The sequence below is a fragment of the Vigna unguiculata genome, chromosome 8, assembly GCF_037176805.1.
Source record: "Vigna unguiculata cultivar grain cowpea cultivar isolate G323 ecotype 2 chromosome 8, ASM3717680v1, whole genome shotgun sequence".
Classification (NCBI taxonomy): Eukaryota; Viridiplantae; Streptophyta; class Magnoliopsida; order Fabales; family Fabaceae; genus Vigna; species Vigna unguiculata.
In genome coordinates this window covers 30,390,026-30,403,001 of record NC_140799.1, presented here as the reverse complement: position 1 = coordinate 30,403,001, position 12,976 = coordinate 30,390,026, and the positions used below count along the sequence as shown (strand labels likewise).

Genomic DNA, 12,976 nt, shown 5'->3' with positions numbered 1-12,976 from the left:
ATATGATTGTATATTTACATATGGTTGTTTATATTAGTCTATCTAAATTTTTTTCCGAACCTTTTCTATGCTAAAAATATTTGTTACTAAATATTTCTGTTGTACAAATTACATATTTATAACTAATATTCATATAACCAATCGATAATCACTTATTCATTTCAAATGTTATTATTTATAAACGAATTATCAATTCAATGTATACCGAAAAGAGATTGTCAAATCATTGTATTTTTATTTTTTTTCTACACCCATTTAAGCTAGCCTTCAATATTGACAATTGAACACAAACCAAAACAGTGAAATCAACTGAAGACAACAACTTTACTTCTAATCATGCATTGGGAGGAAGACTTTGAGGTAGTTCTGTTTCTGGGCAACCATTCTTGTTCTTTTCCCTCTCTTCTTTAATTTCACCATAGAAATATGACACAAACCCCCAAAGAGACAGCACCAAAGCAACCCCTTTCTCCGCCTCAAATTTTTCTTTGTATACAATAACACCCAAAACTTCAGTCACCGGAAGAAAAGCAGCAATTATAATTCCTGAAAACAAAGACGAGGAGCAGAAGATAACCCCTATTGCTCCCAAGAAGAAGAACTGCCACATTATTGCACTCCCCACCAGCACAACATAGTACTTGCTTTCCCCAAGTTCATAGTCTTTTGCTTCTCGCGAAATCACCTGAAAAAATAACCACACACTTCATTTTTCAACTAATGAACATTATTATAATACCACTAATATTCACAATTTAAATGTAAGATTTCTTAAAAAGAAAGTGAAATTCAATTGGTTTCATGAGTTTTAATAAGTTTTAATTAATTAAAAGACACATGAAAAGAATTTAACTGAAATGTAAAGTTACAATACACAAATATTTGAGTAAACAGTGAGTATGTTTATTTATACTGTAATTGCACTGATATTTAATAATTTTTATAATAAATATCTTAAAGCTTTATATATTATATTGTTTTTTAGTTTAATGACATGCACAATTATTGTAAAAGCTTTTAACGAGATTGGGCAAATTTTCTTTCTTATATGCAATATAGTATAAAAGATTTACATAGGAACAAAAATCAAGCTTTTTGTATACTCTTATCCAATAATCACATGTTATATAGAAAGAATACATAAAATTAAAGTGTCAAAGAAAATAGTGGGAGAGTTGAGTGATGGATATTTTTTCCAAGCAAAAAGAGAGAAAAAGCTTATCCAAACCTTGAAGTCATTATTGATGAGCATGCCAAGGGTGCAGAACAAGGTAGCAAAGAAGCACATCACAAGCTGAATCTCCATCACCAGAGAGTAAGTAACGCGCTGCTTGCTCCGTTTGTACACCAACTCCATCAACGGCAGGACCAATCCGTACAGCGCCGCAGCAGCCAGAATCATAAGGAAACCGATCACGTACTGCCGCGTGGACTCGCCGCTCGGACGGTCTCCACCGGAACGCAGCGCCAGCACCACCGCCGCGACGGTGAGAAGCATAACGGCGTTGACGGAGTACACCGTGAACCTGTGCCTAACGAGGAGGAAGGCGAAGACGGCGGTGAAGGCGAGATGCGAGGCTTGGATGAGGGAGGAAGTGGAGACGGGTAGGCGCGCTATGCCGCAGGCGTAGAGGTAGTCGTCGAGGCCGGTGAGGATTCCGATGACGGCGGAGGCGAGAAAGAGAGGGAGTTTCATGGAGACGAGGTTAGGTTTTGGTGAATGATGAGAAGAAGAATGAAGGTGAGAGATGGTTAAGGGAATGAGAATGAGAGGAAAAGCGGCGGTTTCGAGGAAGCTAGAGAGCCAGATTCGGTTGCCGCCATGGATGAAGTAGAGACGCATCACGAGGGGGCCACCGGAAGTGCCTAGGGCTAGAAGAACTGAGTTTAACAGTAGGAGCACTCTCTTCATGCTTTTTTTTGCTTTTTCTTCTTCTTCTTCTTTTTCTTCTTATTCTAACATATACATTAGTTCCTTTCTTTCTGTTTGGTATGATATTTCTGTAACAATAATGGATATGTTTTCGGACAGTGATAGCTTGACCAGTATCTAAGACAAGGGGAGTTTATTTATAAATTGCTATAATGTATTTTTTTCAGTTATTATTTTTAAATTTATATAAATTAATTTTAGCTTATGAAGAGGGAAGAAAAATAAATTTATTCCCATAGGTATTGTCTAAATTTATTCATGTTTTGACTCGAAATTCTCACATTAATTGAATATGAATATGGGTATGGAGAATTCCGACTTTTTCAATTTGGTATGGGATGGGTACGAGAATGTACATATTCATCATGTTCTCGTCCTTATACATGTCATAATACTTGTTCTCACCGTACCCCTTTTATGTTTAAATTATTAAAATATTCATAGTCAATTAAGCAACCATACATATATTAGTACATCCTTCTTATTTTTTATTTCTTCTACTTGTTTGGTTTGTTATGAAATTTATTCACATCTCCAATATATTTTCATCTTATCATAACTTTTATGCAATTATGTTTAACTGATGTATGTCAATTAAATATTTTGTATCTCTCACATTTGAATATTTCTATTATTTTTTAATATTTTTATTTATTATACATTTTTCTTTTACACAAGAATGTTTAACAATACTCTCAATTTAAGTGTTCAATAACATTAACTTTTCATTTACTAGGTAATATACAAAATTTATCTTCTTTACCCTATTATTATTAACTTTTGTTTAATTTGAAGAACTCATTTGTGTCGTTAAAACAATTTTCATTATTTTTCAACCATTGACTATGTTGATATTTGAAAAGTTTTCTTAGATCTCCGAAGTATTTTTCATCTTATCATATTCTTAATTATACATTTGTTTTCTTTGTGTGATTTCATTCAATAGTCTCTCAAATTTTTTCTAAGACACACATTTGATAATTTTTTAATATTTTTATTTGTTATTTCTTTTTATCATCTAGAATATTATTTTGATATATTTTATGTAATTATTTTTTATTTTCTAATTCATTATCACACTTTAATTTTGTCACTATAATTGTATAAATAAAATTTATTTACTATAATATAAAAATATAATAATTGTCATGATTTTTTTTTATTACCATCCAACATATATTGAAGTTTAAAAGATATAAGATCTATGTTAATTTTTTATTATTAATAGTTTAATCTTTGTTCTTTGTGTGATTTTGATCAGGTGGTGTATTATAACTTTTATTAATATATAAAAAAGATATTCCTTAGAATTTAAAAAATTGAAGTAAATGGACATTTAAAATATATTTTAATTTGAATATTTGTTTTCCTTTTATATATTTCTTTAAATATGTTTAAATTTTATGAACCATGTTTCATTAATGTTTGTAAATTTAATAAATATTTTGATTCTCATGAAATTTTATTTGGTATTCTAATTTCAAATGTATACAATTATAAATTCTTTCTAAATATTTGATATCGAAGAAACAACATTTCACTTAATATTGAATATTTGATAATATTATATTTCATTGGCCGTAATTTTTTATTATTTTATAAGAATTAATTAATTAATATTGAAACAGTAAGAAAACATGTACGGGTGTAGGTACGAGTATATAACCATTACCCGGTGGGATAAGGATGGGTAAAAAGTTTGATACATGTTGGGTTGTTGGGTTTGGATATGAGGATGTGAATGAATTTTTTCTATGAGGATGAGGATGAGTATGAGAAAACAAAACATGTCTTTGCCCCGTCTCGTTATCATCTCTACTTAGATAAATTTTATTTTTTAATATTTGTTTGGAAATTGTTATTTGGAAACTCCTTTAAATGTGTAATGATTGACATTTTATTTCGATATGGAAATATTTTTTTCAGCCTTTTAATCTCAAGAGTTTGATTGGCAACATTCTTTTTAGGGTTAAATATGTTTTTGGTCCTTTTACTTTAAGTGAAATTGGAAATTAGTCCCTCTTCGAAACTTTGGACCAATTTAGTCCTTCATCTTTTGAAATACGTGGATTTAGTTCTTTTAATCAATTTTTTTTAGTTTATTTGACATTTCAAATGTGTTTGATAATAGTATTTGACTTAACATTGAAGCAAAAATGTGTCAAACAGTATAAACAATTCAAATACAATCCTGAAATGTGTTTGAAACATCAAATAAATTTAACAAAATTTGGTTAAAAGGACTAAATCCACGATTTCTAAAGATGAAGGACTAAATTTGTTCAAAGTTTCGAAGAGGGACTAATTCCAAATTTTACTTAAAGTTAAGGGACCAAAAACATATTTAACCCTTCTTTTTATTTAAGGTTTTTTTAGACAAAAGTTAATTTTTATATGAAGTTGAAAATTAAAAATAAGTTGTTTAGTCTTTAAAAAGTAATTGAACTGAAGTAAATTGATACTAAAATTAAATGGTGGTATAAAATAAAGCTAATAATAGAGAGAATAATAGAAGGAAGAATAGAGAATGGAAGAATAAGGAGCAATTTTTCTTTCTGTGTGTATTATTACTAATGGGAATAGATACAATATGTAACCCATAAAGGATACAAATCAAATAGTTAATACACGTATTTACATAAAGAGTAATGAATCATATGAGTATCAATCATATGAGTAATTGTATCAAATCAATGGACGACCATTAATTCATAACATTCCCCTTGGGTATCCATTGATAAGAGAATGTGTCTCGTTAAAACCTTACATGGAAAAACCCTTTGGGATAAAAAACTAATGAAGGAAAAAGAGTACACCATTATGTATTCTTTAATACAATATTGTTCATCACATATTTTATTTCTCCCCATCATGTAAACTTACATCATTAAGATGACAAACTCCAAAGTTGTGAATCATTTGCTCAAAAGTTATTTTTGATAAAGACTTTATAAATAGACCTAAAACATTTTCACATGAATGAATCTTTTAGATATCTATATCTTTCTTTCAAGTGAACAATACATTATAGTCTTCATATATGGTTGTTGGTTCCATCTTTGTCATAGATAGCCACAAGTTTCTTAACCAAACACATTCACAACTTACCTCATGTAATAATAAAAATTTTGTATGATTAAACGATGTTGTTGCTATGGTTTGTTTCTCAAACCTAACTGGAGCAATATCAGTACCTCACTAGTGGAAAATAAGTTTTTTTATACCGATTAAAAAAGGTTTTTTATATCGGTTCTGAAATTGGTATTGTTGCATACAGTATAGAAAGTTTCAACTTTCTATGTCGGTTCCAAGACAGGTATAAAAAAACATGCTTCTATACCATTTCTAAAACCAGTATAGATGATGCACTTGGAAAGGGAAAGTTGTGTAAGAAAAAAATGACTTACTACACTAGTTATAATTTGTAACATCCCGTCAGGATATTACGAATTTAATAAAATAAAATAAAGTAATTAATTACATTATATTTAATAATACCTCATTTCCCAAAAACACGGGAAATTTAAAACTTTATTAATTCATTAATAAGTCCATAAATACAAAATTGCCAGTATAATCAAAATATTCTATAAGCCTTTATAACCCATTTCAAATAAAATAAAGAAAACATAAAGAAAAAGATCCCATGATCATCCCCTCTCCGCAGCTAAGCCTCACCAGCTCCACCTGCATCATCACCTGCTCACGTGTACCGCATACACGATCATCGCCAAACACAAGCAGATAGGGTGAGCTAAAAGATGAAACACACAAAAATATACCAAACATACATATACATGTATAATCGATAAAAATAATACAATAATAAGACAAACTCTTCCCTTATACCGCATGGCCACAACCATATATAATATCCTTTCATTTCCCACAGAACTTACTCCATTTCCATCACATGGCCACTACCATGTACACCGATGCACCTCGTGAAAGACTCGTTACCTTCCCTCCACATGGCCACCACCATGTATATTAAAGAAGTACATCCGGGAAACTCGTTCCAGTCCTTCCACATGGCCACAACCATGTTAGTAGTGTTCTACATCTGCTATTAAGTATCTCAAGGTGCCTTGCTACCACACCTATCGGCCATAACTGATAGAGCACGTGCGGAAACCATGCTACGGATCACACACCGTAATGCCAGGTGGAGTTCCCAATTACGAACATAGTCCGTAACGTCCCAGGACTACCAAACTCGTTAGCGAATCACTGAGGAGGGCAATCCCTCTGGACCCATCTGTACTGGCCACAACCAGCATACTCACACCGGCAACACTCACCAACCCGAGCCACAACTCAAAGGTTCCTTGTGTTCATCCGCTATCTCGAGCCACAACTCAAGGGAAGTCATTCCGGGCCACAACCCATAGAATGCCACATGCTTAACCCCTATCCTGAGTCATAACTCAAGGAAATGTTCCGGGCCACAACCCATGGAACACCAGCAAACTCACCATCGAGATATCTTAGAAGCCTTATAGATCATGCATCACCATTCAAACTTCAATCAACCCAATATTGAAACATTTGTTGCTAATAAACCTATCCTCCATTCATCCCTGGACTTAAACCTTCATCACTCGCCTAAGCATTCCAGTTCATCTCGCTTAGGCTAGGCTAGGTTACACTCGCCTGGGCGAGATCACGTTTCGCCCAAGAACCTCATCTCTCGCTTGGGCTGCAAGTTAAACCACCATCAGAATGTTCTTAGAAATCTCACTTAGGCAAGAGACTCTCGCCTGAGCGAGACGCACTTTCGCCCAAACAACACACTCGAGACACACACGGATTCTCGCTTGGGCGAGTCACACTCGCCTAAGCGAGATGGTCTGTCGCCCGAGACCAAATCACCTCGCCTGAGCGAAATGGTCGAGTAGAAAGAGGTTTATGAGTCCTTGCATATTTCACATAGGCGAGCCTGGCTCGCCTGAGCGAGACATGCAGATTCTGACACTGTTTCACGCACGCAACAGCAACAATCGCACCCAAAACATACTCCAATTTCATACCATTTCATTGTTGGTCTCTTAGCAAGCGTACCAAAAGTCAACTGTAGTATAATGATTTGAAGTAAGAGTGTTGAACCCACGAGGAACGGATTCAGTTAAAATAATTAATTATCTCGATCAGCATATATATACAGAAATTTTAATTTGATAGATCATTGATGTTTAAACTAATTTGCATAAACAAATACAGTAAAAGTAGAAAATTAGATAAAAATCCAATAAAAGAAACTGGGATTGAATTTCATCTATCTCCCTTATTTGTAATCTGGATGAATATAATACATAACATCTGAAAATACCAATATTAATGCACACTCAAAAATCATTTATACCGATCCCTCGCGTATAAAATTCATAAGATTAGTTTCCTGAATATTGATTCCTCATATATTCAACAAACTATCCAGCATTAAGATCGAGTATTAAAAGCAATTGATATATTGAGATCTATTCCTAGCATCACATTATATCAAGTATCATTGTTCAAATCAGATTTTCAGAAATACTTTCCAGTCAGATCTAAAAATCAAAATCAAAACATCTATTGATCAGATAGAAGTAAGTATTAAGAGCAGAACAATAATACCAATATTGAGTAAAACAAAAATGCTATATATAGATATCACCGGATTACATCCAAGTTCGAGTAGATTACATTCAATCCCAAAGGAGAAGATTAGCCACTCATAGTAGCTATCAAATCCTAAGAACTAAAGAAGAAGAAGAAGAAATATGATCTGTGTTATGCTCCTGGTAGTAGCTCTGCAGCACGGATGCACTCCTCTTCCAAAATCTCTAGCTCCTTTTCACTTCTGATTCATGGAGTATATATACTCCACGAAGGTCTCGCTCAAGCCACCTGAGTCTCGCTTGAGCGAGACATCATTCTTCATGCTAAAGAAAGCCTCTCGCTTGGGCGAGACGTGCTGAAGCCAAGATCTCGCTTAGGCGAGCAAGAATACTTCGAGCTGAAGAAAGGATCTCGCTTAGGCGAGATTGGCAGCATCTGATCTCGCTTAGGCGAGAATGGCGGCAAGGGAGGGTCTCCACTACACGAGCGCTTGCTTAAGCGAGGTCCTGCGTCGCTTAGGCGAGAATAGCGGCAATGGCTTTAGCTTAGGCGAGCATGCTTTGGTTTTGAGCGACCCTGCAAAGTTTCTTTCCTGTTTCTTCATTTCTCCTTTCACTCTTCTTTTGTTCTTTCCTCCTTCAATCATAATTTACCTGAAAATTACACAAAAATAAGGATTAAGTGATTTCTTTTCAACAAAAACTTGGAAGTTCATTCTTTTCTAGATTTAGGGAGAATCAATAATGATATAAACCCAAACCCCCAATTCATCACATGACTAACCCGAAAATCCATGGCAGAAAGTCATCAATTTCATACAATCAGATCAGAATATAATATTACGGGTTCAGCTCCCCTAACCTGGAATTTTCCCTTGCTTAGACAAATGCAGAACGTTGGAAATCTCTCCTTGATCACTAGGCAGCCTAACACCCTCCCTTCACTATGCCTTAAAGGTTTAACGCCTAAAACGAAAATTAAGTTTTAATGGTGAGTTTTATTGTTATTTAAGGCCTTTAGTATTAGCGTTCAACCTTCCTAGCTGCCCCATTTCTCTCCCCCTTTTCATATTCATGCCATACCAATTTTTAGCAAAAAGAAGAATTAATTTTTCACCACCAAGGTTTGAACTCATGACCACACCAAAGCCAATTTAATGCTAAACCATCAAGCGAACCCATGTTTCTTGCTAACTCACACAATTCAAGTATGGTAACATACGAAATACGCTCCATCATATTATTAAAACAATAATAATTAAATAACACACAATTGACATACATAGGACTCGAACCCAAGTACTCTCAACCACTTGAGCTAGTACTTTTCCATGTCATATCCATCAAAATTTAATGTCATAAATACACTAATTACCGCATTCAATAATTAATTAATTATTTAATTAATTAAATTCTGCGGATCTTACATAATTCCAATCGAAATATAAAAAAATCCGCCTTTTATACCCATTGTGACCATAGCCGGTCTAAAAAGTGATATTTTTTTTGAACAATTTTTTTATTCTTCATACCTAGGGATGTCAAAAAAATTTGTACCCGTGGGTATCCGCGGATAAAACCCGTAACGAATAGGAAACAAATATTAAAAATGGATACCCGCTACTTGCAGGTACGGATATTTTTTATACCCGCATGTTAACGGGGCGAGTACGAGTATCATAGTATCCATACCCGTGGATACCCGTACCCGCTAAAGTTTAATTCATAAAAATACCTTATATATATATATATATATATATATATATATATATATATATATATATATATATATATATATATATATATATATATTAGTAAAAAACATTATGACCTAATTTTTTCTAAGCTGCACATCTTGTCTTGTCTTCCATCTTCATCCTTCCAGCTTCAAGCATTGGTACATTGTTTTCTTCTAGATATACCCCTTGACATTCTTCTCTTTCTTTTCTTTGAAATTGGGCATATACATCAAACCCTATATAGACAATGACATTTTATGGTATGCTTGTAATCAAATTATGGAATCAAAATAAGAATACTTGACACGTGGCAGTTGAGGTTTATTATTTGTTTATTCTTCTTTCAAGAATCAATCGGAGAAAGTGGGCTTGTTGATCAAAGCACTAATTAAAAAATTTTCATTGTGTTGAACATCATTTTATATTTACTTTTATAATTATTTGGACTTGTATGAACTTGAGTTTATTTGAACTTTATTTAAAATTTATGACAATGATGTATTTTATTTTATTTTATTTGAATTTATAATTAAATATATGTATTTTAAATAATTTTGTAAATATTCGTGGATACCCGTAGATACCCGCGGATATGAACAAAATAAACGGGTACCCGCATAACAGATACCCGACAGATATGGGTATGGGTACGGGGCGAATATTTATTTAGTGGGTAGGGTACGGAGGAGCTACTACCCGTACCATACCCGCCCCGTTGACATCCCTATTCATACCACATACAAAACCTGTATATAAAATCACCTAAAACATCTAGACAACAAATTTCATTCAATCAAATATTTACATGAAATACAATCTAATGTTTATATGAAATATAATACAACTCAAAATCGAATGACTAAACATATAAGATTCATATGAAAACTCATAGAATACCTAACATCATCTTCTATAAATAGTTAAAAGAACAAAAGAATCTCTGAATCAGTTCAACAACAGTTTTTATTGATAGCAGACATCATAATTCCACAACTAAAATTTAATTAAGTTGCAAGAATTTGGAGATACTAATTTATGCAACTGAAATTAATTTATGGATGATGTTTTAATTTTATAGTAGATAAAAATTAACCTCGATCTTAAAAATAAAGATGCTATAGAGGGTTATATGAACAGAAGAAAAGAAAGTGGTGAAAGAGAAGTGACATATGAGATAAGGAAGGACAAAATTCACAAGCTGAATTAGTTTTCTTGCAATCAAATGATAAAATAAGAAAAATTAAGTTAAAATAAAATCAAGTAAATAAATAAAATGGAAAAATGATTTGAGTTACAAATATACTAAAAAAAGATATATATATATATATATATATATATATATATATATATATATATATATATATATATATATATATATATATATATATATATATATATATATATATATATATCGGAGAGGGTTAAAAATAGAATAGTAACTCTAATTTCTGAATAGTTTCATTCATAATTTTTTATTTTATTTTAACACTGTTTAAAATAGTGGTTTAAATTACAAAATTCTATACTTGTATCTTTCATTTAATAAATTACACTCGTATACTTTTTTAGTTACTTACAAATATTAACTAATAAGAAATAGATAATATTGCAATGAAAAGTTTATTTGACAACGTGGTGAAAGGTTAAATCTTGGAACTGACATAAACGGCCTAATTGATGAAAAATTAACTAAGATGAGTTTAGACATATCGAAAAAAGAGAGATCCCACCTTCACCATCATACTGTCCCACCAAATTAAAAAACAAAGGAATAAAGAAAGAACAACCTAAGTTCTGGTAAGTTTCATATACGGAAAACAAGAAGGAATCAATGTAATGGAACTTCCATTTTCAATGCAGATCCAAACTCTACCTATTTGAAGCACTCATAACAGAATAATATGCATTGTCTAAAATTAAAATCTTTTCCCTCAAAAACAAAATAGAGCTTTCCTCAGAACAAAACAGAGAAAGAAATGAGAATTAAACATGATTCAAGAGATGAAAGTTTTAATTAGCAGTTTCATACACTACAATCACACACGTTAATATTATAACAAAAGGTATTTTCAAGTTTTGGAAAAATAAGCTTAAAATGAAACATTTTATCAGTATAACAGTTTTTTGAAAAAAATCTTCCACAATACTTAAGGAGTTTACTATTCACTAAATTACAACAAATAAACGCGAAGATATTCACCGAAAAGTTGTGGATATAGAGGTGATTGAATTGACGAAGTACTACAACTTTTTCAATACATGAAACTTGACTTAAAACAACACATTCTTTTTTTATGAATTAAAAGTTAATCACTGCATTTACTGAACTTGAAAAGGGTTAATAGTGAAATAACTATGTTTCATGATAAACACACTGGCCGATAGTAAAAGTTGATTAATCATATCTTAAATTTTCAACACCTAATCATGCTTAGATTATGGTCCTCACAGAGGCCAACAAGTAGATAACCATTATTTTTAAGATGGATATAGAATCAACGTTTCAAAGTTCTTCAAAAGAAAAAGAATATATTACAAAAAAAGCATTGTTCTTAACTAGTTCGAGTTTTGTGTATAGGCAGCAGGGGCATGTTGGTACTTGTTAAGGTTGCAAAGGCAACAAAGCGTTTGGAAGAACAATGCAAAAACAGAAGGTTGTGGTTTGAGAACACTGTGCTACAAAAAGCCTATATACTATGGAGGAAGTAGCATTGTAAGGGACAAAACGAGATTGGTATGGGCTGAAAACAGGGAAGCAAGGTCTACTTGTTTGGACAATGCTGATAACTACGATTATGGTGCATACGCATGGTCTGTTCATATCTTCTAGGGATTGGAAACGATAGCAGATTGGAAAAGATACTTTTCCATATCTGTGGTACCTACCACCATTTTTTTTGTGGTCCACTCCATAGATGAAATGTGTTGCATACACAACACAGACATAGAGGAAGTAAATTGAAACATAAAAACAGAAGGGCTTTTGGACAATAGAAGAATGAAACAACTAAACCTAGGGAGAATATTAGGTTAGTTTGCTAGCAATGTAGAGCCAATTCATTACAGAGTTTCCACACAGAGACTATGCATTTGTCAACTTCCAATTTGATATAAATGTATGAGTTTAACAGAAAAAATGAGGAAAATAGTAGACAAAAACATACCTTGAGATGATCAATTTTTACAGCTAGAGGATCTCACTAACCTGTAGAACAAACAAGGTTTCAGTTCAAAATAAAACATCAACATACTTTAGCTACATATTACATACCTTGTGATGATCACCAATTACTGATTGGGATCACCTAATCCCTATGGATACTTGAAATTTGTAATTGAAAAGGAGAATAATAAGACATTTTCACTTGCTTTAACTATTGAACCTGAATCAAGATATATCTTTAACATGACAATTTACTTGCACGAGAATTGTGAAATTTTACAACAAATTTTAGGAGAAACTGAACAATTAAGCAATTTATAATAGGAATAAGGAGAACCAAAAACTAACAGTGAGACAATCCTAGGTCTTTTTCACTCCAACATCAATCACACTTAACTCCTGCAAAGGAACCAAATCTACCAATTTCATTCATTCAAGAAAACAATAGTAATGTTTGGTTAGGGTTCAAATGTTGACCTTTTCAAATCCAGAAAGCATATAAGAGATGGACGGTGAGGGCGACAGAGACTACGAGACCAAG

The 12,976-nt window shown here is 32.5% G+C and overlaps 1 protein-coding gene across 1 annotated transcript; it reads right to left on the bottom strand.

The window, feature by feature from the left end:
• Positions 1–215: 215 nt before the first annotated feature.
• On the bottom strand, positions 216–2,029 carry LOC114193861 (purine permease 1-like). The gene is made up of 2 exons (XM_028083823.2): positions 1,229–2,029; positions 216–685 (listed from the first exon to the last, which is right to left on the bottom strand). Exons 1-2 carry the CDS (start codon positions 1,910–1,912, stop codon positions 335–337), a joined length of 1,035 nt encoding a protein of 344 aa, XP_027939624.1. The 5' UTR covers positions 1,913–2,029; the 3' UTR covers positions 216–334.
• Between the last annotated feature and the right edge of the window lie 10,947 nt (positions 2,030–12,976).

Excerpts from the sequence above, each read along its gene's own strand:
- LOC114193861 (XM_028083823.2), bottom strand. The coding sequence starts at position 1,912 with ATGAAGAGAGTGCTCCTACTGTTAAACTCAGTTCTTCTAGCCCTAGGC. Across the intron at positions 686-1,228 it reads TCATCAATAATGACTTCAAG|GTGATTTCGCGAGAAGCAAA; the intron begins GTTTGGATAAGC and ends TTATTTTTTCAG.